The sequence below is a fragment of the Dromaius novaehollandiae genome, chromosome 2 (assembly GCF_036370855.1).
Source record: "Dromaius novaehollandiae isolate bDroNov1 chromosome 2, bDroNov1.hap1, whole genome shotgun sequence".
Taxonomy (NCBI): domain Eukaryota; kingdom Metazoa; phylum Chordata; class Aves; order Casuariiformes; family Dromaiidae; genus Dromaius; species Dromaius novaehollandiae.
In genome coordinates, this window is record NC_088099.1 from 16851620 (window position 1) to 16877297 (window position 25678).

The following is a 25678-nucleotide window of genomic DNA, read 5'->3' on the forward strand; positions in this document are numbered from 1 at the left end:
CCTGGAGGTTTGTACACTGTCCAGTGCAGGTATGTGTTGGTTCAGGGGACAAGCCCAGTAACGGCAGCCCACTTTGCGTGGGCAGTGCGGCTGCCCAAGCCTATTAGGAGACGGATGCAGAGACTGCCCAGCCCAGCAGAGGCTTTGCATAGTGCGGGTTGGGAAGCTGATCAGAGTTATTCTCATGGCATCTAGGGGGATGCGCTCATCCCTGAAGATAGTGGGGTGATTTTTTAAATTATTTTTAATATAAGAAGAGAGAGATAGTAGAAAAGTGTTTTACTGTTTCTGTCAAGTTTTGTAACTTTTTTCTTCTTAGAATTAGATGGAAGTGGATACTCTTTTTGGCTCACTGGTTTTGCCAGTGGGGCAACTCTTCATTATTTTTCTTTCCATGTTATTTGCCGTGTGTTCCTGTTAAACATACTGTACTTTGCTATATCTGTATCTGGTAAGTTGTCTTTTCTCTTTTAAAGACACACACCAAACAAGTCTATGCTTGCTTTAATCTCATTAAGTTCCTCCCTAGCAATTTCCCTTTTGGCTGTGGGTGTTGCCCGTGTTTGGTTATAGCTGTGGTGCAATCGGCTTGTGTCTGGTTGTGTGGTACAATATGCTGTCTTGCCTGAGCAAACCCCAATAACTTATGATTAGATATGGCCTGGATTAGCAGTTTGATTTTTAATGCTTAAAAGCACAGCATAAAAGAACTTTTATGTGAAGCAGGACGTTCGTGTCCCCCCACCCCCACCCCCCTCGCTTTGAAAGAGGCAACAGGAGGTGCAAGGACTTGCCTCCAGCAAGGCTTCGTTTTAAAACTAAGCAGGGAGAAGGAATGGTATAAATTACATTGTTACTTCCTTTAGAGCTCCTATATAACATGCCCTAAAATAGAGAAATAGTTGTGCATTAACAGGAAACTTTATACAACCTGGAAGCAGCTCGTTACTGAACCATAGTCTTACAATCACAGTTCTCGTGAAAGCGGGCTGTTGCATTCTGTATGGTGTGTTTTATATGGTTGTAGTCTGTTTTAAAAAATGAACACCAGAAAGTTTATTTTTTTTCCTAAATGCTCTTGTAACTTATTTAAGACTATTCATAGTTTTGGTGAGTGCCACAGACATTTAACCATGTCTTCTGCTGACCTTCATGTTAGCAAACTATTGGTGAGGCATCGTCACTGATAATTTATTTTCTTGCAGATATTTACCATTTACTTGTGTGCATATAAATAAAATCAGGCAGATAAAAGTATTCACTTAATTTCTATAAGAAAGGGGTGTGGTAATAGGAATGATATAAAATATTTCTCAATAAGCATCTACTTGGAAAGGCTTACAGGTAAGCCATCCAGGTGTTTTCCAGAGTTTCTTAATCACAACATTGTGATCATCTTTTATACTGAACTGTTTCTTTAGATCTTGCTGACAAGATAGAAGTGCTGCCTTATATTCACCATCATCTATATAGCAGGAGGGGAAAAGGTTGGGGAACCATCTTTGCTTAACAAGCTGCATCTAAGAAACAGTACACTTGGTCTCCGAGATCATGTTACTTATAGTCACTGAGCAATACTTGAACTGTAAAGCTGAAGTTTTCTAGCAAGGGAAGCATGTAATTATTTTGATTCCAGTGTATTTCAAATCTATTGCAAAACGTAATTATCAGCTGTCATCTGGAGAAATGCTGAAAGATTGTTTCAGTGTTAAGTAGATACAGCTTGTGATATTAACCTTGTAGTTAACAACCTAATCCTTTCATGCCCCCGTGTCTTGTTGTAGTTTTTTGTTCTATATGTAACAACAAAAAGTAAGGGAGTTTGTTGCTTTGTTTTACTGCATAATATATTTTGATTTGTAAGAGAGCATTGTAAAACTCATTTGCCCTTATTAATATATTTCTTTTCTTAATAGCCAACAACTCCACCAAGCCAAGGGAGGCCTGATTCACCAGTTTATGCTAATTTACAAGAACTGAAAATATCTCAGTCTGCACTTCCTCCACTACCTGCAAGTGCTCCAGTCCAAATAAATGGGGAATGGGAAACCCATAAAGATACCACAGGACGCTATTATTACTACAACAGAGGAACACAGGAACGAACCTGGAAACCTCCGCGTTGGGCCCGAGATGCAAGCATAAATAAAGGGGATTCCCAGAGCCATGCAGATCATGAGGTAGTTCTTTCAGAGATCACAGACAATGAGCTTGTAATGCATATGACTACTGTTTTTCTACGGAATTTGATAATGATTTAATTTCCAATCATGTATCTCTGCATTTTGAGGTTTCAAGGAGTATCTTCATTTGTCTTCTCAGTCATGTGGCTTGATATGAAGTAGTAAACATAAACAATTTATCTCTTTGTTCACTTATGTGTACAATAATGAGTATATGATGTGTACAGGAGATCCAGAACATCAGTACTTACAGTTATGGAACTGCTTTACAATTCCTTAGCTGAGTAGTGCAGTTTTTCTTTGAAAAAGAGACAGAAATCAATAAGAAATTTTGAACCTATTAGGGATCATCTAGTTGATGATCGAATGAGATCACTGTAACTTCTGTGCCGCAGAGCGCGTCCTTTTGCAGTGCGTTCAAAGTTCTGAGCGTGACAGTGCTTTCGGAAGCAGCGTTTTTGGGGAGGAGTGGAAAGGGGAACTGAACACTTCTCTTGAGGGAAAAAAAACGGGGAGGGGGATTTATATGATTGTTCAAACTTGAATCATATTCCATTCATGAGTTCTTAGAGGTGGAATAATCATAGTGAATAGAAAAAAGTGAGTTTGGTTGTATGACTTGTTACGGCATTTTACTTAGCATTTGCTTAGGAGATTTGAATTTACACATTTGTCAGTGACTTCTGTGTGGAACAACCAAGAGAAAAGGCAGTTAAAGGAGCAATATTTTGTTATAGAAGTTCTTAAGTTAGCTTTGAGCAAACCTGTTCTTCATTCTGTGAATGATATCTGGGTATCTTAAAGCATAAAAATTGCTGTACTAGAAGGTCTGCATAGCCAAGTGTCTTGGTCCAACAGTGCGAATGCTTGGAAGAGAGGAGGAGGTAGAAGGGATTCATCCCAGCTTTTGGCAGCCTGGCTAAGGAGCTTTTGATGAGATTGCATTCAGACAATGAACACTGAGTAGATCAATAGATTTCTTTTGTCATTTATGCAAACCATTTACACTGAATCTTTTGTCCATGATGTACTCTTGAAAGCTGTCTTCAGTTGTCCTGCTTTGCCCCAGATCTGATTTAAGACAGTTAAAACTTAATACAGAACTATTTACTTTAAAAGATTGTTTGGGATAGTATTTCTAAAATGCAGATATATTGTGTGCAACTGGTTGCCAGGGAGAGCCAGGCAGTGGTGTTAATTTACCCGCAGTGGTTCAGCTAGAGCGAGGTAATGGTGGAGAGATGCAGATTACTATTTAAATGTGCTTAAAATAGTACTCTTAAAATAGTGCTCTTGTATCCAAACAGTACTTAGGCTGGTCAGCTTCCTGATTGAAAGACAAAGCAAACGTCTACAAATAAATCTTCCACTTATTTCACTTTTGTATACCCTTTAAAAATATATATGGTTTAGACAGATTCCCTCCTGAGGTGCTGCTCTTGTATAGTTCTAAAATTTAATTTAATTTTGAGCTGCTCTAAAATTTCAGATTGCTAAGAGTCCTGTTGTACAAGTCTACCTCTGGATCACTAGTGTCATCAATGGGCAAGAACAGAGAAAGGAACCCCTCTTCGTCGGCATCTGCCGGCACGTCGGCAGTCTTGAGGGCTTGTCTTTGGCTGTTGGCAGCAGCAGCAGTGAGATCTGTGAAATGTTTCTAACCGTCACTTTGCCATCTCTGGCAACTGTCTTATTAATTTCTCACTCAACCTTTTGCTGCGTAAGGCCTTGGTTCTTATGGGTAAGATAATTGCTTTTTGGAGTGTTAACTCTCCTCACAATGAATGTAGCTGGTTTTCTTTTGTCATCGTTCTTCCTCCTTTTCATGGAGAGGACTTCCAATAAGTCTTTGTCTTTTCTCCGCTCTCAGCCAGATGCCTCATTTGCAGATGTGTTATTCATATCTCTGTACCACCACTTCATCATGTGGTTGCATGTTCAGAAACCCTTATTTTTAGTGCCCATATCTTATTTCGCAAACAGCGTAGTTCTTCAATTTATTTGTGATGCTTAATGCATTTGGCTTTCAGATAATTGTTTACCAAGTTTCCAGTCTTTGTAATAATTAGTAAAAACTGATGTAACTTATTTTAATGGAGTAAGTTAAATTAGCTTTTACAGGTCTAGTCTGAGTTACCCTCAATCATTTCAGATTTAGACAGTAGTAAAAGCATATGAAGGAAGGTTAAATGCCGGTTGTATCTCTAATAATTTGTCTTGAGAGGAGTTGGTAGCTTACATCTTGTTAGATACCAAAATGGCAAGGTGAGTAAATAGGAGGACTGTTTATAATTTAAAAATATTAGAACCTGAAGTAGCTTGTAGTTGGTCTTAGAATGCCATTATTAGGAAATGGATTTTTTTTTGGATAACTAATAACAGGTAAAATTGTACTCAATTTTGGCAAGGAAATTGATGACTTAACAGATGGCACAAAGAAAACAGTTGTAAGTTATGGCACTTATTTACAGTTTGGGGGGAGAATGGTGAAGCCCTAATGACAGGGGAGTAGTATAGGAAATTACGAAAGATTTTGGAGTTATGGATAAAAGATTTCAGAGGTACTGACTTAACATATTTGAGAAAAGAAAGACGACTAAACATTAACTGGGAGAAATCTGTCAGACAGTAAATTGATTTTAATTAAGGTGGACTGTATGTATATGAAATGAGATGTGTTGGCATATCTGAGGAGACAGGCAAACCTCTAAGATGTACCTAGGTGACCATAGCATGAAATAGAGATCAACGAAATATGTAATCTGTAGAAAAGCAACAGGATTACCTTTAAATTGAAAACTGTACATTTAAAATATGTGACCAAAATATAATTTAATTCCTTTGGTTTTCTGTTTGTTTCAAGATTCAGCAAAATATATTGGACTGATGAGAAACTTCTCTTAAGTTATTCCTCCCGCTGGGCTGGAAACAGTAGGAACACTTCCAAATCTAGACAGGTTACATGACAGAAGGGAGAGCAGAAATGCCTCCCGAGAGTGTTTCTTTTTTTCCGGGTGCTATATGCCCGGAATAATTTCCCATGTAAATGGAAAAACGACAAGGAAGATGGTAGCAAAGATGACATGGGGGCATTTTTGTCATCAGCTTTTTAGTCCCGCAGCTCTGTTGTTAGGAGGCAGAAGGTTTGGTGTCAGGCTGCTTAGATGGTTTCAGTGAGGAGTGGTGTAGTGTCATGGGGAAGGGGACTGTGGGAGAAGCCATGGAGGATGTATTAAATGACAGGGAGGTGAAGAGCATATAGGCAGTTAATGCTGAAGAAGTGTTGAAAATGAAATTGAAAATTGTTGAATGTGGTTTAGCCAGAGTTCTCCTAAACCCCCATTTAAGCAGCTGTCCTCCTAGCTAGGGGATAAACAAAGCCTTGGCTTGATAAACTTAGTAACAACTTAGGAATTTTGTTCATGTTTAGATTTGCAAAGGTTAAATTCCTAGATTGTATAGTAGGTGGGATTAGTTAGGCCTTGGAACAGCAAGGCTATTATTATACAAATGATTTGCAGATAGAGGCATATTAACAATTCTTCTTATCAAGCAAGGGTTTTTTTTTTTCTAGCAGGATTTTCACTTGTGAGCCTCCTGTTTTAGTTTTAAATGTGTATGGTGGTACTTCAGTATCAGAAGTTGTTTGGAAGAAGTAAATACAAATGCATTATGTTGTTTGGCAGTAATTCCTGTGAATAGAGAAGTCCAAAGTCTCTTCTTTGAACAAATCTGCGCATGATATTTAATCATTAAAACATAATGTAAATTATGTGCATATACTATAGCTATCTTATAAAACAGCTACTCAAATAGGCCAATAGTATTATTAACTTCTCAAATTCAGTTCTTTTAACTATAAAAATGTGACTGAGGACTCCCTTATCCAATGTTTAAAATTAGCAGTTCAGACCTTCATGTTACCCCACGTGCAAGAAAAGTAACATTAATGCATGCTCACATTCTGCAGGCCCTTGAAGACATTTACATCTTTCACATTACTTTATTAGTGACTGAAAGACTTCCTATAGGTTTTGCTGTGCTTGATAAGCAAGCTTATGTCTGTTTAGGGAGTTTCTCTCATGCAAGTTGTAAACTACTCTGAAAGACAGGATTAAAAAACAAAAAAAACCCTATATAATAATCATTTGGAAATCTCACTGAATACTTAGTCTTTAAAAAACTGACTTAAAAATCTGAATTTCTGGCTTATGGTTGATTTTCTTCTCCTCCCCCCTCCTCTTTTTTTTTTTTTCCTTGGTAAGACAGGCTTTTCAGGAGAGGATTTTTTTTGTTTAGCTTCAGATTGAAATTCTGTCTTTCTCCTGCTTTGCAGTTTTCCTTACAACCCTTATACTTGTCTCGTAGAACTTTTGTCTGTATTTAACTATCATCATCTTTGAATAGCAAGATGTGTTCCCTCTTAACAGTTATGCATGCTACTAGCCTAGGAGGTGTAAGACAGTGCAAAAGGAAATCTGGACTGAGTTCCTTGGGAGATTGTTGTGTGCCATTGCGATACGATTGTTGTCAGAGATGAAATGCATGCAGGAAGGTTCTTGATGTGTGGAACGGATACTTCCAGTAATGCTGTGATACATTAGGAAGAAGGTGAAGGAGGAGTATTAGGGGACAGAAACTGTCTGAGGTGTTTGTGCTAAATCAATCTCTTGCTCTTTTTTTCCTTTTTTTTTTTTTTTTTTAACTTGCATGTCAGTCTTGTTTTGTGTTCTTTACATTATAATTCACTTCTACCTTCAGAAGATAATCTTACAGCTCAGATACCTGTGACTGCAGTTGGTATAATATCTGGCTTTTCAGTTGTTCATCGTCCCATCTGTCAGAGTTGGAAGAATGAGAGTGCAAATTCCTCATATTTTAGTATGCCTTGCACAAGTTCTGTGAAGTGTTGGGACTTAACTTGAAATTCCAGCTGCATCTGTTTATTCTTAATGTTTATTGTGTTTTTGTATACTGTTTGGGAAGGGATGAAGAGGATTTAGGCATGAACAACTGGGATGTTGCTAGAAAGCCAAGGCATTCAGGTCTTCCAACTTCTCTGTGCAATATAGATTACTAAAGCTAACTCTTTTCATCATTCAGTAATGTAAATTTATGGGAATAAAATTTAGAATGGAAAAAATTTGAAGTGAAAACTAGTTGATTTGAAACTGTTATATGGCATAGTATGACTTTGGGTAGTTGAAAGCTGGTGTCATGGAATAGGTAAAGCCGTATCACTGCTATCTCAGTTGTTCTGGAAAATGTTTTGAATTTACCTAGCAGTTATCAAATATTTCTGTGCTTTGAAAATGCATCTCTTATTTTTCTGATGTAAGATATGAAAGTGTGCACTCCCTGGAAATTTTCTTTCAGATTTTAAAGCATTTTCATTCTCAAAACTGCCTTGTGTGTTTCTGACTACTTGTAGCCTCTTTCATCAGAAGAAAACGACCACAGTTCTTGTTACAGCCAGTCAGATAGTCAGTATGGTTCTCCTCCAAAGGGTTGGTCAGAAGAGTTGGATGAACATGGTCAAACCTTATATACCAATGACTATACTAATGAAAAGGTACTTTTTCCTTCTTCTCATCACAAGTGTTCTAAATCCTTTCAGTAAATTCACTGTTGGAAATAGAGATTTTATTTCTAGGGGTGAAAAAACATTCTTCAGTGGTGCTTTCTTTTTTTTTGTAAATGTGCCCAGAACTTTGGCATCTGAGCTAACTTTTTTTTTTTCCTTATATATCTCCTTTACTATTCAGTGAAAGTTTCTTATTCCAGTTGGGTATCAGATCATTTTAACTGAACATATCATTAATAGTTTTTTTCCCTATCCTCTTTGTTACACTTCAGGACTGAAGTTCCTATCAATATAGTGCTCCTCTTATTGTCTCTTAAGAGGAGTTGTTCTTTTCTGCATATGGCTTCCACATAGGGTGGCTTCAAATTGAAAATAATGCTGCTTTATTATCAATTTTGTCCTGTACTTTTTTCAGAGGCTTTCAGTAGTGTTTTCAGATTTAGTCAAATTCAGTCATTAGATAATAGCACTATCAGCAGATTTTTATTTAATTATATAATTGCTGCTGACAATTTTCTGTGATTCTGGGCATGTCACAAAAATTTCTTCCATGTATGAAAAATGACAATAATATTTGTAGAGCAGTCTGTTTTTTTAATTGTTAAAAATTGTGTTTTGATTCTTTTTTAACTTCGAAAAGTGTAATTTGAAACAGTGATATATTTACCATGTTATAGCACTAGCTCTTTGCCAGTTGATGTATGCAAGTTTGTTTGTTTTTAAAGAAGCTTTTAAATAGTTGAGTTTTGTGTCAGTTTTTAGATGACTTACCTCTGTTAGCACTGGGAGCAGTCTTTTAATGGATTTTTCAAACAATCTGCAAATATGTAGTTACTTTTTTCCCAAATAATTTTGTATTTTTATCCTGCTTAATCTAGTTGTGCTAAAACATAGAGCACATACCGCTGTTTAGGGAAACATGTAAAAGTTCTTAAAAAATTGCACTGAGATTGATAGAAAGCAGTATTTCCTATCACAAAGAATTTATTGGAAGGTAACCCTTGTGAAACCTATTTAACCCAAGAGCCATGATGTGAATGTTCATGTGCATATTTTTGTATGATCGTTTTGTAGCTCTTTGCCCATTACAATTCTGTCTTTTCTGCAGAACTAGGTTGTTGTAGTTGTTCTTGTGTGGTTCTGGGAGTTGCTTACAGAGGTTATAGAAATAGTTGCATTATCTCCTTCATGACTGAATTAGGAACTACATCTCATGTGCCTATTGCTGTTATCAACATTGAATTGTTTAACAAGTTGTGCAGTAATCTCTTAAATTATCAGCAGCTTGCGTTAGCCTTATCGGGGACCTTGATTGAGCTTCCTGTAATTTTGTAATTTTATGTATAAAGTCTTGACACAGATTTGGTGCAAAGGCTGCTTGCTCAAAATGACGTCATGATGTTGAGAAGCGTTTGATATGTCATCTTTTGAAAAATATCTTTTTATCACAACTTCTTTAGGTAGGTTATGTGAGTCATCAAAATTGAGTAGCTGATATTGCAGGACTATTTTCTGGGAAGTTACAGAATGAAAAAATTATAGTGAATCTGATTCAGGGAGTTGAAAAGTAAAATGGGTTGGTATTGTTGCTTCTTGACCTTGAGACTATCAGAGATTTCCTGTGTTATGACTGTCTTTCTTATTACATTTCCTATAATCACATTTGTTTCTGCAGTGGATAAAACATACAGATGAACAAGGTAGACCGTACTACTACAGTGCTGATGGCTCTCGATCGGAATGGGAGTTACCTAAGGTAAGTGACCTAAAAAAGAAACTTGAACAACTTGGGATTTTTCCCCCTCCCCAGTACACGTTCTGTGAGATTTTTTGGAAGTTATTCACAACAGGAGGACTTGTACATTGCCTTTAGTTATTTCTGGCACTTCTGTGGAATTTGTGATTGTGAAGAGAAAAACACTTTATACTAAAGGACATCAAAAATACCTATATATAACAGTATTAAGATATCAAGGAAGATCTTGCATCTCTACTGAACTGAGCTTTTCATGTAAGGCTGCAGTATATCTGGTTTTGCTGTGATAATGACAGATTATATAGGGGGAAACAGTTTTGTTTGTGTTTTTTTGTTTTGTTTTGTTTTTAACTATAAAATGTTCCTGAAAAACTGTAGTCTGTTTTTAGTACCTTCCAATACATGACCTTTGTCAGGTATTTCTAAATTTGGTTGTTTGGATCTTACATAGTTGTGTTTTTATTTATTTAGTTTTATTGTGGGAAGAGGTTGAAAACCAAAAATTTCAACAGACTTGTCCAGTATCTTTGAGGATACACTTGTGAGGATGACACTGATAGCTTTACTACAAATGTGCTGTGGTACTTATTTTGGAATGAAAACAGAGTTCTCGCAGGTAATCGACAAAGCTAGGGAGACTTGGTAGTGTTAGGATGTACCTAATACTATTTAATTCTCATTTCATTTTCAGAAACTTAGGGCACTTGTCATAATGATGTAGCTGTATACATCTTTCATTTGCTCGATGCTAAATAGAAATATGACCATAAAAAGTGATTCACACAGAAATGCGTCATAAATATACAAAAGAATATGTTGCTCAATAATTTTATTCCATCAGTTGAAAAATCAGTGTCCTAAGGCATTTCCCTTTAGAAGAAGGCAACCTCTATCTATAAATGTTTTCCACAAATATTATGAAAACACTACTTTTAAACTGATTTATGAATGAAACTATGTACTAGAATTTTTTGTTATATCAACAAAAGAATTTGTTACTGAGTCACTGAAAAGTTAAATTATTTTTATGGATTCTCTTATGTCAACGTGATGTGTTAGGTATCTTACATTGTTAGGTTTATAGATGTCACAAAATTTATCTGTAACTATTGGTTTTAAAAGTTGCATAGTTATTGATTAACTGCATAGTTATTGATTAGCTGCTTAATTAGACTAATTAGAGGTCTGATTCTGGTAAAACAGATTCTGGTAAAACAGTTCAAAATTTGTTGTGAAATAAACCAATGGACTTGCATGATCATATGTGGTGTTAAACCAGAAAGAGACTGCTTTTGTTAGATCTTTCTACACCATCCGGAAATCACGTAGAACTCAAAATTACCTGAAGGTTTCTAGAGATAACATATTAGCTTAGCTAATATTGTACTATTAAAAATCTTCATTTTTTAGCATATAACTGTGTATATATAAGAGTAAATGTGAACACACTGTGAAATAACACCTCCAGTATTCTTACCTGTGTGTGTTTAAAAAAAAAAAAAAAAAAAAAAAAAACCACACTTGAGAGGGTATACCTTTCCTGTGGGGGAAAAATAGTTGGAAAACAATTTACTTTAGACAGTCTCATGGAAACACCTCCAGTCAAGTGTGCAAAATGATACCTACGAATAGCAGAATGCCTCTGGCTAAAACGGTGTCTTGGCTGGAGTAGCTTTGACAGCTCCTGAAAATTCTGTTAAGAGTTTTGAAGAGTGTGGCCTGGGTTTTTGTAGTGGAAGTGAAGAACATACTGAATTATTCTTTAAACTGGGTAATAATATTTACCCACAGCTTGCAGTACACTTTGCATGCAAAACACTTTCTGTTTTCCTGTACGCATTCTGCTGAATTCAGTTCTTACAGATTATTTTTAAAAAAGGAAATAAAACAGCATCTATAAGTTCTTTTGTGAATAGTTCACTATGCTAAAATAGCATAAATAGCATGATAAAATAGAATAAATTCTTATGTGGTGAATGAATAATATCTGAATCATATTGAGGAATGACATAGTCCTATTTCAGAAACCTAATAATTTTCTAATACGAGTTTTTTAGTTCATACAAATGAGAAATTGGTATTAAGGGAAAAAAAGTTAAATTGATCTTAGAAATGAGAACTGTCTCATTTCTAAATTCAGAAAAAAGATCTATCAGTGACAAAAAGCAAGGAAAATTATATAATAAATATTGGAAAAAAATAGCTCCAAGGGGGGGAAGAGAGGACAGCCTAATAAAAATGAGATACGGATTAATGAGTTTTCAAAATGCATTCCTAGGCTCACATACAGCATAATAGTGTGGTTACAGGCATCCTTTGACTGAGTTCTCTAGTTGGAGAGTAGACTAGGAAAGAAAATGCTTATACTATAAAGCATCAGGGATGAACTCATAGCTTTTACTGCTATTTACACAAACTAGGATATCACAATTGCATTTCTCTTAAAAGTTAGTGCAGTATTAGCTGCTCTGACTGTATCCACAGGGGAGGCACTAGGTGGAGGAGCTTTCTTTCTTTCTGGATATCTTGTTAGACCAGCAGTCTGTTAATTCCCTCTCTTCACTGTTAGCATTAAGCAAGAGCTCAGGGACCTCTGTTCTGGTACTCGGGTGAACGACTTTCCAGCTCAGGAGCTGAATGCTGTCACACAGCATGCTACCTGAAAAATTGTGAAAGATAAAGAAGATACTAGTAATAACAGGAAGAGATCATGCAGTCAAATGGAGAAAGAAAATAAAAGTGAGGAGAAGAGGAATGTGGAAATACCCAGCTAAGTAAGCAGTGAGAAGAACAATTTGGCAGTTAACTTATTTCTCTATATTGGAATAGCTGCAAAGCAGTGATGTATTCTTAATGATGAAAAAACCTTTGCATTACATCAGTTATAGAGCTAAGCATATCAGTTTGTTGCGATCTCCTATTGTAAAAATTACTATGATCAGAGATTCAATTGCAATCCTGCAAATATATTTTTCTAGACTGTAGTGTAGTGGAGATTAAGTTGGTTTCTGGTAGATCAGCTCAGGTGTACTGTAGCTTTCTTTATGTGACTGGAAGGATCAGATCTTTGGGCTAATGATGGGTGGGTTCTTCGAAGCAGGCTTTTTTAGCAGCAAACATGCCAGCTGCATAACTACACTATGAATGGAGCTTGACTTCCTTTTAAAAGAAAAGAAAAATGATGAACTGTGAACTTTCCTGTCACTTTCTTTGTACTTCCCTTTTCATTCTAACCTAAGTATATTTAGTGTGCCTGTGATCTCTTGACCATGTGTGCCAGCAGTGATGGCTTAGGGCCACATACAGTCACTACCACACTACCATTGCATTCAGTGTTTCAGCTGTGGTCTTTGCTTTGGCATCTTAAGCATGCAACTTAGTAAAAGTAAAGATGATACAAGGCAGATTAGTTGTCAGATTTTAATCAAGCCTGCAAAAGATTGATCAAGCTTACTGGCATGGCAAAAAATGTATTAAAGATTCAGAGGAAATAATGGCAGGTTTGAAAGAAAAGCAGATTTCAGCATTGATCAGAAGTATTCTGTTTTATGTAGTCACATCTTCTCTTTTCTCAAACCATTTGAAAAGAAAGTTTCAGGTTATGGACTAATTATAAAAAAAAATCTGCTTGTGCAGTATGGTTCATGGAAGTCAGAATCAAAATTGACTGGAAGATTAGTGGAAAGGTGTCACAGTATGGAGTGACTGGTAAAATGGTGCATAGCATTCAGTACCTGCAGATACAGAGTAATGTGCTGAACTGTACGTGTGCAATGGTAGGCTCTAAAGCAGTTATTACTTTTTTTGAGACATAGTGAATATTTTTCTGAAAATAGCGATTTAATCCAAGTAATGATCATTAGGAAATACTACGGAAAAAAAATAGAATAAAAAAAGAAATCCCAGGAAAAAACACACTATTTCTAAAGTCTGCGGTGCACCTACATCTTCAATATTACATGCAGTTCTGGTCTCTGCATTTCAGTGAGCCCTATTAAGGGCCTGTCAGATATTAAATGATAAGAAACAATGTTGCTCTTTATCTTAGAGGCTGTTTTTCTGTTGATGGAGGTTCTGTAATACCAGGTAATGCAGGATGCAAAAGTTCCTGGACCATCTCCCACTTGCAAAAATTTGTGTAATATCAAACCACCCAGTTGAGATGCATTTGACTTTAACAGGAATAGGTACTACGCTTGATTGTAGATGCTTGTAGAGGTTGGATACTGCTGTATGGATCTTTGGTCTGATCCTGATGATGAGGCAAGTACATCTGTGTGAGATGAGAAGCAAGAACTCTTGAGAATTCAGCATCTATTGGCCGTTTTTCATTTGCCGAGGGGTAAAAAGAGCTGTATTTACTTTATCAGCTGCTAGTTTATATTAGACAATCCAGTTTCATGTGGAAAGTAATGACTTTAACTGTCACTTGTAATTACAAAAATACTGCAGTTCTTCTAAGCATTGAGTTTAGTTGTTATTTAAATGGCAGTATTTTTTTAACCGTAAAAAGATCTCAAATGTTACATGGTCAGGCTCCAGTGGCACTGCACGGGAGCTTTAGGATGCTTGACTGTTTGAGTGAATAGCTTATGCATCTGAAATAGGCATGGGAGGTTTCAGGGCCCTACTGAGTAAGTAGCAAACTGGTAATATTCAGAAATAAAATTCAAAATAATTCAAGCATTATTCCTGAAGAGTGCTCCATAGACAGTAATTCTATTGTTTTTAAAAATACCACAGCACAGCAGTAGCTATTATGATTACTCCTTCCACAGGTAAGATGCAAAGCACTAAACCTGTCCTTGATTGCAGGATTTTGGTTATCTTTTTTATCTGTTGTAAAGCAGCACACACTCATATGCCTAAATTTCTTTTGGTGTATATAGGAATAATCGTTACGGCTATCAACATGTAAACTGGTCCTGTTCTGAGCAGTGCTGCTTGAGTTGAGGTAACACACCATGTGTGCTGGCATTAGTATCTCCTGCAAGTCAGTGCACCAAACCTAATCTTCAACAGTGGTGAATAATCTTCACATTCTTGTTGTAGAAGTGAGATTGTTCAGAGAAAGTTGAGACTGTCTCAGCTGATGGGAGGATCGAGAGGCTTTTTTAAGGACAAAACTGTGGTAACTGCAGCTGTGTATTATGACAGACCTGAGATAAGGTTAAGGAGGTAGTGTTGTCCCTCCTGTATGTATTTTTCAGTCTTAAGGGGCCTGGGCTGGTTTTCTTCATTGTTCCTGCTCCTCCCCATCTCCCTCCCCCCCTGCCCCCCCCCCCCAGAAGATGAAGGGGAAAAAAGTCCCCCCAGTTCTTGCTCAGGTAGAAATTGAGCTAGCAAAGGAGCAATGCCTGTGGCAGTCAGTGCTGACATGGAGCTATTCTTGAGCCTTCAAAGATCAGCAATCTTGGGAAACCCTGAGGGTAGAAGGTCAAGCAGTGAACACCCAAGGCTGTAGAGTAATTGGAGTGGGTTATCCACAAGTGTCTCTCAGTCACTTCTGCACTAGAGGTTTAGTTGCTTTCTCTGGTCAGTATCTTCCCACTGTGAACAGATTCCATTGCTTTAGCGCAGCTGATGCCTCAAACTCTGCTGCCCTACAGATGTACTATAGCAAAAAATGGGGAGTCTTACTTCTGTAAAGAAACAAGATTTAGTTATTGATTTATTCAATAAGAAAAGCAAAGCCTGTAATGTAGGTGTTACGACAGTCATACCAATGAGAAAGTTAATTCAAAGCCAAAGATAAAACGTTCTTGTTCTGAGGCATCACTTTAAAAACAAACAAAAAAACCCCACTCTCACACACTTTTTTTTTTTTTTTTTTTTTTTTTTTTTTTTTTTTAATCTTCAGTTTCAGGCAGTCTGGGAGAACTGCAAATAATATGGTAGAGTATCCAGAGTGGTGAAGGGTTCTACGATAGCAGAATATTTTTAAATCTGCTGTTCTCATCTTTGACTGCAGGAAAGTAGAGTAAAATGTTTAATTTCTTGTTTTTACCAAGTTTCTGTCTCAGTTTCTTCCCACTCTTTTCTCCTTTCATTTGGCTGTGGATGATGCTAATGCAAACAAAGAGGAATCTTTGTTCTTTGTTTCTTAAAGCTGACAGATCTGTGTCATCCCCCATAAGAATGGGGACGACTGCTACAAATAACTCGGAAGTGTTATATTTATTTCACTCACAATTAGGCTAGGACAGAGCCTTGAGCCATGCCACATTATCAGGTTAAAATTAAATATAAACCACTTGGCCAGTTCAGAGGGTTAAAAAATTTTAAACTGAGGCAAAGAAAGCTTTTAAGTAGCTTGCAAAGGTGTTGAATTAATTCAACAATGGGAATAACCTGGCGTGACCTAAATGTACAACACCTTACCCTGCACCAAGACCTATTATAACAAGAAGTCTGTGTTACTTGGTGTATGTGGACAGATTATGAGCAATTTAATGATGTCCTCGCTTACCAATGAAAGAAACTGGCAATGAAATGGGGAGCAAATTGAGGTTATGTGCTAGAGGGATTAACGAAAGGGTACCAAAATTGAGTTTGGAGAAGAGTTTTCAAGAAATAGTAAGGTACATATTTGGAGCTCTGTGCCAGATTATCAAAAGCTGTACAAGTAAGAGAAGAGTAGCACTTTCTTACAGCGTGAGATTAAGGCACGTGGCATCATAGTGACCACACTGCTAGGCAGTGCATAATCTGGAACATGTCAGTTTTATTGAAATGAATGACCCGTGCCAAATCTGTCTTGAAGATTACGCCAAAGTTTAGGCATAGAAAGTCTACTTAGTTGTGTAAAAATACCATTCCCTACAAGGGAAGGGGAACCCAACTTGGTCATTTAGTGTTGTTGATAAAATGTGAGAAATATCACAGTGCCTGCCCCTAACGGAAGGAACAGCTTCTGCGCGTAGTAGTGCTGCAGAGCATTAATAAACGAATCTGACCTGAGACTGTTTTGCAAGGCATTTTGAACTAGAAACACTAAAGAAAAAACAAGATCAAAGAGTGCGTGTGGGAGGGGTATTCATCAAAGTGTAGGCATCTGACCTGATCACCCTGATCTCTTTAGCCAGTGGGATCTAGAGGATGGCTAGTTCAGCTGACAGTGCAGGGTCTGAAATAATACCTGTATGAATTCTCTTAAGAAATCGGAAGTTATTTATTTTAAAGGTTGAGTCTTGTCTTGATTCCAGAGATACATAAGCTTTTTCTGATTTGTTTTTTTTCCCCGCAATAGTGCATTCTAGTGTTTGTAATGAGAAGGGAAAGAAAGCATAAACACTGGAGTGAAAAATGTTTGACGCCTATATTGTGAGAAAATGGGGAAAAAAATGGCAGATGTTCCCGTAAAAACTTGTCAGGTTATTAGCACAGTTTATATCACCAGTGCAAAGTATTTAAGCTGCTAAGACACAGGGCTCTGTGTTTCTGAATTGTTAGCAGTGCTTTGTTGATGAGTTCCTTTGCTTTCTTGCTAAATAAGTTTGTAAAACTGGAATTTTGTAATGCTTTGCAGGTCCTTTATCCTTCAAGATGGGGTTGTCTGTTAGCCAAGTAAACTCCTGATGGCTTGTGATGGTATCAAAGGCACCTTTTAAATATATATCGCCTGTAATTAGGCTATGCCCATATTGCAACCCTTAACATAGACTTAAATTCAAGATAAATTGCTTTACAATCAATTGTTGACTCTTCAAATTCAAATTTTTTAAGTTAATGAAATGCAAAGTGTATGAAGGATTTCCAAAACCAATATTCACCAGTGTTGCTGAAATGCATAAATGGTTCTGATATAAACATAGTTCTGTTTCACAGCAAGAAATATTTGACCTGTTCACTTAAATGTTTTAAAACTGCTGCAAAGAACACTGTTTGCAGCAATTTGAACATAGTTTCACTGAAAATTATTTAGGTTTTAGTTGTAATATGAGCAATTTTGCTGCATAATGCTTTACTCAGACTGTATCAGCAAGTTGTCTGCAGGATGGATATTTCCATAACAAGAAAGTAAACTGGGATTAGATACCCTGCGGCATGAATGATGATTCAGTTTTCATTAAAAAGGGAAATAAACTGAGAGTTGCATACATCTCACCATTGCAATATAGCAGCTGTTTTCTGAATGTAAATGTGCTGAACCCGATGCAAATAAACGTGTCAGTGCAATCTCTGATATGAATCTCTACAATGATGACCAATACATTTGTGTCTGCACAAGAACTACCAGATTTTATTCTTAGTACTGCAATATCCTTTCAATTAGGAGTATTGCATTACTGTTACACATGTTGAAATAATTTAAATGAACTGCTAAAATTATCATTTATCATTTAAATATCTGTTGACTTAATGGAGCGCTATTCGTAGTAAAATACAAAGCTGCTAACATAAGAACAGTGTCTGCCATGGCAGACAGGAGTAATGTTGGCTCTTTATTTGGGTACTAAATATAACTACATTATGTTGTTTAACTCTAATCTCACTGTACCTCGTAAAGGTGCATTATTCTGTCTTTGAAGGCCTGAGGCATTGAGGTTACTGCAGTAAATTATTAACAACACTGTAGAATTCAGTGTGCTTTTAAGGATTAATGTTTTAGCCTTTTAAATTAAAACCCTTGACTTTCCTCTGTTTTGGATTCTAGTCCTTTATATGACTCCAGAAATACTGCCTCCTATTTCTTTCAGCGTGCAGATTTTAATCTTCTAACGCTGAATAGAAGGAATGAGATTTTTACCAACTTGGGGTGGGGGGGACGGCACTTATCTATGCTGTCTTTTCTTGTTTGTGTTTTCAGTATTAAACTTTGTTTTAAATATTTTTGTAATTAATTCTTTATAAAGCTGCATGAATGTTGGTGGTGATCATTTAAAATGGCTATGCAACTGATAATATGTTTGCTGCAATCCCGAGATCTAATTAAATGTAGGGTCCTTCTCGTGACTTCACATTTTCTCAACTTGTGCGTCTTTGGATGCTGTCGAGTTATTAGAAGCTGTATGCTGATACATCTGTTATCTCTTCTGCTTTTATAGCCCGCCCCCCAAATCTTAAAATTAGTTCCTGCTAAATATTTATGTTCTGTGCTTAAGTACATTGCATACCAACAAATTCTTTTTAGTGGTTTGATGTAGTTCCTTCTGAAAAAGTAAGTCCCTGCTGCCTAATGTCTCCTTCCTAGGCATGCCAAGCCTTTGGGTCTAAGAGAATTGCATCCACCACAGCTGGTCATAACTCTCTATTTAAAGGATTTTCTGTAAAATTACAGGATTTTTCTTTTCTTATACAAGAACTCAACAGGTAGTATAGTACTGTTTGTGCAATATGAAGAGCAAATGTTTAAACCCTGTAGTAATTCTAATTGTATAGTGGCTGGAAAGATTATAGTTTCTTGGTGGTTCTCAGTGTGCTGGTCGGTTGGAAAAGTGGCAGTAGGCTGTTACACCAGAAATCGCACATCTCTGGCAAAACAAAGCACTGTCCTAACAGGCCAGTTTTAATTACTGCCTCAGAGAAGCCTACTGCAGACAAGTTAGATCTGAATGCTAAATGCAAAATAAAAGCAAGGCTTTTTTTCCCCCTCTTGGGTGAAATCAGGGATCTGAAAATTTGCGCTATTAAGACGTATGAATGGTCCAGTTTCTGTATGAACTAGATTCTACTTATAGTTTCATTTTTCTCTTCTTTAGTATAATGCTTCACCACAGCAGCAGAGAGATATAATAAAAAGTAGGAGTCTGGACAGGAGGCTGCAAGAACCAATAGTTTTAACAAAATGGAGGCACAGTACAATTGTGTTGGACACCAACGATAAGGTAGGAGTGAGTGCATGGTGCAATACTGACTGTCTCTGCCTTTTCTATAAGAAATCAGTATGCACTAACTTCTGAAATCTCATCTTTCTTCTGTATCTTTGTGTATAAATATTCAGTAAAATCAAGATCTGTCTGATAACTTTGCTATTGTTAATTTGTAAGTAATAGCCTTTTTCTTGTTATCCTTGAAATATTTTAACTAGTGTTAGTTCAGTGTTTGTGTGAAGCCATTTTATTTATATTTGGGAATTCCCTGTAATTCAGTTCATACTATGGAGCATAATCAGGATTTGAATTTAAGAACTGTGGATGTGATCATGGTTCTCATATGAGGTATATTGATATTAAATATCTGAGTACTTTAATTTTTGGAAGCATCAAGTATAAACACACTTCTCAGATTGCAAATAAACAATTGAAATAAAATGTTTTGTTGGGAAGGTCCATGCAGTGTTTAACAAGTGGTACTGGCTAAACTAACAATTGCATTTTAAAGATAGAAATAGTAGCAATATTGCATAGCGGGCTTATTCCTTTAACTGCTCTGCTGATCTCCACTGTGATGCTTCTAGTAAGGAGAAGAAGCTGGGCTTGGTTGCAGCAGGGGTGTGATACTGTTTGTTATTGAAGGATGGAGGACAGTACTGAAGGCACTAAAATGCCCATGCTTAATCCCGGTCCAGAGCTGAGTTGGGAGTTTAGTCTGAAAAGACCTGAGAACCAGAAACACAAAAGCAGCTTTCTGTGCATTCTTAGGGCATGTTCTTGATGGTCCCTTTTGGACTATACAGTGACAGATGTGCTTAAGCGAAGAGAGGACAGAGCCTCTCCGCTGTTGCCCCCCACCTCTCTCCTGTTTGCTTCGGCACAGCCCTTTCCGCGTGGGCTGCGGCATGGTGCTGCTGCGGGAGGAGTATGGGCATCAGTAGGGGGGGACCGAAACCGGTGTCGGGGGCTGATGACTTGCTGCTTTCTGTAACTTGGCGGTGGTCAATCCCAGGATTTGTGGAAACTGCAAAATATTTTGCAGTACTGAAATTCTAGTGCAGAATTCAGTACCGGTGAATTGGACTGGAAGCTCCCTTTTTGTAAAGATATAGGGGAAAATGAAGTGAAATGAGTGTAGACTTGGGGGGATGGAGAAAGACCCATAAGTGGGCCTCTGTAATTACAGATGCCAAAGAGGAACTTAAATGGACAAAACCAAAGCAGCTGCAATGAAAATGGATCTGCTGCCCACAATATTAGGTACTCAGCCCGTTGTTTCCTTTATTTTTCAATAGCTTTTCTTATTGAAATTGAGTTTTGTTTTTTTTTTAATGGAAAAGGAGGAAATTGTGGTTGTCCAGATTTGACTTAGCTGCTCAGAAGAGGATTTATTGGGTTCCATCTTAAGCTTCTGAACTGTCAGCTTAGAATATGTTGTGTGTGGTGCTGAGGAGCCAGCGGACCAGACTTGGCTGGGGGAGGCACAGGTTGCACCTGTACGTGTTAGTTTAGCTTGAGTGGTTCTGAGGTCCGTTTACTGCTCCTTCGTCCTCCCTACTCCTCCTCAGCAGCATCTTTCTGTACAGAATGTGATTTGCCACTGCATAAAAGAGGCTGGATGGAGTCCTCAAAATCACAGCTGAGGTGCCAGTTCTAGCTAGGCTTATACTTCACGTGTATGAACGATTCTCTTGGAGCTAAAGTTATTATTTTGGCCTCAGTTTTGATGGAAGCCTGTATTTTACTTTTTTTTGTTTTCTGGCATAAGATTTAGTTTGGCTTTAGAATGGCCTCTAGGTGCCTCTGCTCTGAATGAGGAAGCTGTGGTAAAACACTGAATAAATGGAACGGTTTACTCGGCAATTCTCTTTTTACGACTCTTTTCTTCAAGACCAATGCTTGAGTTCCAAGACCTTGAACCCAGTGAAGCAAACAAGTGTTTACTGTGGTAGCCAAATTGTGATATATACCATTTGCCATGTTTGCAGAGCCAATAGCTTGATGTTGCTCTAATTTTAACAGCTGCAGAACATGCAGGCAGCATGCACTTGCTAACAGTGAGGAGGCCGTGCGTTTCATGTACAGCACGTGTTAATGCTTTGGGAGAATGAAAAGTATGAAGTAGAGGAATAAACTAGTATTTCTTGGAGGGCATGCAGGTTGTGGATTTGTTTAGCATGTTGATGTATGTGCTTTATCGCTACTGGCAGATATGCTATTATGTGTATTGGTTTAAGCTGGTGCGTGATAAGGGAAATCGTTCATGACCACATATACTAGGTTTCTTGTTCCAAAGCTGTTTATCGTATGAAAGCCAGGTAAAATACAGAGTGAATTAGAAGAAAACACAACTGGTATTTAGCTAAATATGAGCATCAGCCCACCGTTATCTTTGTAGCTGACTCCTAGGAAAGTTATTTTCATTTTATTTTCCTTGTTCTGTTTTTCCTGGAGAAACAACATAACTCAATTCTCTGAAAATGGGCCCATCCAAAGAGTGCTTGAAACGTGTCCGAGTGAGTGTATGGGTTGCCATGGCTGGCTAGAATTTGATGATATCAAATATGCTTGTTAACCGTTTATTGGTGGTGGTACGCACTTGCACATAGCCAGCAGGATTTACCCAGCTAAATAGCTTGGTAAGCGAAGAAAATTGTACCTTTCTGGAAGGGACAAAATCAATACCTTTCATGTGAAAACTTTTTCTGTGGACATCTGAAAGCCTGGAACGTGTAGCCTGTTTTTAGGAATGCTAATGTGTGTCAGCACAATAGGAAAAGAGTTAGCCTGCAGCTTCTGTAGGTAGATGCACAAGTAGATTTTAAAGTGCAACTGTGCGGCCTGTTATGTAATACTGGAAAAACAAACATTCTGCTCAAGTTGCGGCCCTGAATTTGGGAGAAGTATCAAGGGTATTAAAAACCAGGGGGCTGGAGGAGGAGCATGTATTAACAATGACAAAGAACAAGTGACATTTTACTTTTATTTGAAATTCTTTAGCAGATTTTCAAGCAGTCTATTTGTGCAAAGCGATCATTATTTGAGAGGAAACACATATGCCTTTTTGGTTCCAGCTGGGCAATTTCTCAAGTTTTCAGAGACATAGTGCTTTTTTTCTTTTGATCCACAATTAATGCCTAATTTAAGAGAAAAAAATCTCTAGAAAAATTTCAGTTCTCAATTACAAGGAAATTACCTTTCCTGAGTTACAAATATTAGTAGAGCTTGTATGTACTCTTCTACATGGAAAACTATTTATTGTACTAATCTTATATTTGCTAACCACACAGATGTAATCTTTTCTTTAAAATCATGGTATTTCATCGCATAGTGCCCCTCAACAAGTTAGCATTATGAACATGCTTTATAATTTGATGGCAATGTCATACAAAAGTTCTGTTCCTTAATAAGGATGAAAGCTTTGCTTTGGTAGATATGTTTATTAACACTTTGTTTTCAAGTTGACATGTGTTTATTAACCCAATTTGATTGCAGTCTTTAAATCTTTTAAGAACTCTATTTAGCAACCAGTTTTATAATAAAAATATTTCAGAATATCATGTATGGTTCAAAAAACTACTTTTTTTAAGTAAACATTGTAACCAGGAATGTAAATGCATTTCTCTATCTTTACGCATCTCTGGTGTTGAAAAAGATTTTTTTTTCTTTTTTAAAGACACTGTAAGAAAGAGAATAACTTGTATTGCCTATTGAATTTTATAGGAATCATCAACTGCTTCTAAGGCGAGTTTTCCTGAAAATGAGTCCTCTCCTTCTTCACCAAAACATCAAGCCACAGTCAGTATGCATATTGTCTAAATATATAAGTATATGCTGTAGCAACTGGGCTATATATAAAAAATATATATATAATGAGATAAAATTATTCTGAGGTTTTATATTTTAAAAGGAATGTATTGCATCTAAACTGTGTCTAAAGAAATACAAAAAGGCAAAGTAGGTATCCTTGATTTAAATACAGCGTGGTGTTGGGGAGATTGAGTTAGAAATTCATTATAGAATAAAGTTATGTCAAGTTATGTAGGACTCAGAATTTATCTCCTCTTGGTAGTTATAGTTCCTTGCCTAGCAACTTGGAGGGTAAAAGCAAAACCAAAATACCCCTCCTTGCAATAACCTCTCACTGTCAGTAGGCAGTAATGTTCTTTTGTATGCAGTGTCTTTATTTTTTTATTTGTATTTCAATCTCTTTGGAAAGACTTAGGAATTATGAGAACTCGGCAATAAGTAAAATAAAAATGTCTTTTCCTTCCTGTAGCTAATCTGCTAAAGAAGAAAACTTGAGCTTAATTAGCTCTGTGGTACTGGTGGAAACTTAAGCTCACTCAACTCTGTTATTAATGTTTAACAGCGTTTTCAGTTCAGTTTAAATTTTAAATGTGACCATTGCTTTTAAATAGTGGGAAATAATTTAGAATGTGCAGCACTCCTCTTTTGAATTTAAGAGCTACAATAGCATTGAAATGTGTCCCTAGATCAATGTTAGCAGTCCTTTAGTAGGTTGTTCAGGGCATTAAGGGCAGGAGTTCTCCAGTTTCATCCTCACTCTGTGCCCAGAGGAATGGTTCTCTGCCTTGTACGTGCTGATCTATTCTCATGACTTTTTGTATTGTTTTCCATAATAAAATCAACATAGTTTATTTACTAAGCAAGTGTTTTTGATAGCCTTACGCACAAGCAATCATTGCTGCTTATATTTTGATGTATTTAAATATAGCACAGACTTTGAGTTATTAAAATTGTATTTTGTACAAGAAGTCACTGCTGGTTTTAGAAGAAGTTCCTTGTTGTCATTGGCGCTCTGCTGGGATTTAAATATTACAAACAAAGCTTCTGAACCTGTTGCGTATTTTGATCCTTAACTTGCTTTCCTTCTCCTGTTTCCCAATTGCACATTATGTTAATTTTCCCGTTAGTACCCCCTAGTGTTGCTGTGAAGTAGGGCGTTATGATATTTACTACTTTTTTTCTCCTGAATAATTCTTGCCCTTCAGGACATTCCCAGTGGCTCTACCATGTGTGATTTATTAATAGCAGGGTTTGTTTGAGAAAGTGGGTTGCTCAGTCACTGTGAGCGTAGGAATAGGCTGTTGAACTTATTAAAGCCAAAGGTTTTTTAGGAGGGTGCAGCACATAAGAGTGTTAGTGGTGGTCTGTATGGATCACAGGTAAAGTAATCTAAAGAAAGTGCTAGTTTTAGAATTAAATTTTGACTCATTTTTTCTAGAGAAAATGTGAATTTTAGAAAATAAAGTACATTTGTCATTGGCTTGGGAAAGGCTTGCTTATGGAGGTACCAGATTGAGTATGCAGAGCAGTTAATGTTGCACTAAAGCAGTGTCTGAAGCACTGGCTAAACGTTAGTCTCCTTGAAAGCATGTCATCTTGCACTGTGCGTAAAACAAGTAGATAAAATCTATAAGGTTCATGAAGTACAGATCTGTCTTTGGTAAGAGTGTTGTCAGAGTATTTCAGCAAAAAATTTCTCTTCAGTATCCTCTTCTGCAGTTATAGTCCATTTAATTTTGAGATTGAGAAGAGAATGCTAGAAAGAATGTATGTGGTTTCTGTTGTTTTTGTTTTTTTTGTTTTTTCCTCCCATTGGATCTAAAATTGAGGACATTTTGTTAGGATAAAGCTAATTTGGATTCTTTTCCCAGTTGATTGTTTCAACTAATAGCTTAGTTCTTAAATTAGGAACTGCTAAGAACAGTTCTGTGGTTACTGAAAAGGAATTGACCAAAAAAAAAAAAAAAAAAAAAAAAACACCATTGAATGTTCCTTTAGCACCATTCACTGGTAGGACAATGAGGAGTTGATACAAGAAAATCATAGAATTTATTAGCTTATTTTGAGAATCACAAATGGTACAAATGCAGTTTCATTTTTAACATAGAATATTCTTTTCAAACAGTCTTTATATATTCTTATAAGCTAGATATATTTACCTCTTGACACTTGCAAAGTACCCTTCTTGTTCAATGATGTTTTTTTCCACCATTCATGGATCGATCTCCAAATTTATACAGAGGCAGGCCAATTTAGGTGATTTTCATCAACAAGACAGAACTAAGTGGTTTAGAATTCTAATCTTTTGCTTGGGGGTAGGAAAAAATAGGACACCAAAGAAATTTTTCACTCATCTGTTTTTAAAATGAATATATTAATATTTTTATGCAGTTCAAGCATGTTTTATTTAAAATATGCAATTATGTTAGAATAACTTTGACAGAAGAATTCAGAATTAAGGCTGATTGTTTGTCACTAATCTTATTTTTCTAGTACCAATATACTGGCACACAAATCATTATACCTTTAT

The 25678-nt window shown here is 36.8% G+C and overlaps 1 protein-coding gene across 9 annotated transcripts in view; it reads left to right on the forward strand.

The window, feature by feature from the left end:
• ARHGAP12 (Rho GTPase activating protein 12) overlaps positions 1-25678 on the forward strand; it is an 85590-nt gene that overhangs the window by 35257 nt on the left and 24655 nt on the right. For 5 of the 9 annotated variants that reach the window (XM_064505816.1, XM_064505815.1, XM_064505812.1 and 2 more), the window contains exons 3-7: positions 1917-2180; positions 7615-7755; positions 9443-9523; positions 19225-19350; positions 23062-23136. In XM_064505816.1, coding sequence (XP_064361886.1) covers positions 1917-2180; positions 7615-7755; positions 9443-9523; positions 19225-19350; positions 23062-23136 — 687 coding nt within the window. The remainder of the gene's footprint in view (positions 1-1916; positions 2181-7614; positions 7756-9442; positions 9524-19224; positions 19351-23061; positions 23137-25678) is intronic. The other 4 variants (XM_064505819.1, XM_064505818.1, XM_064505817.1 and 1 more) reach the window with 3 other exon arrangements.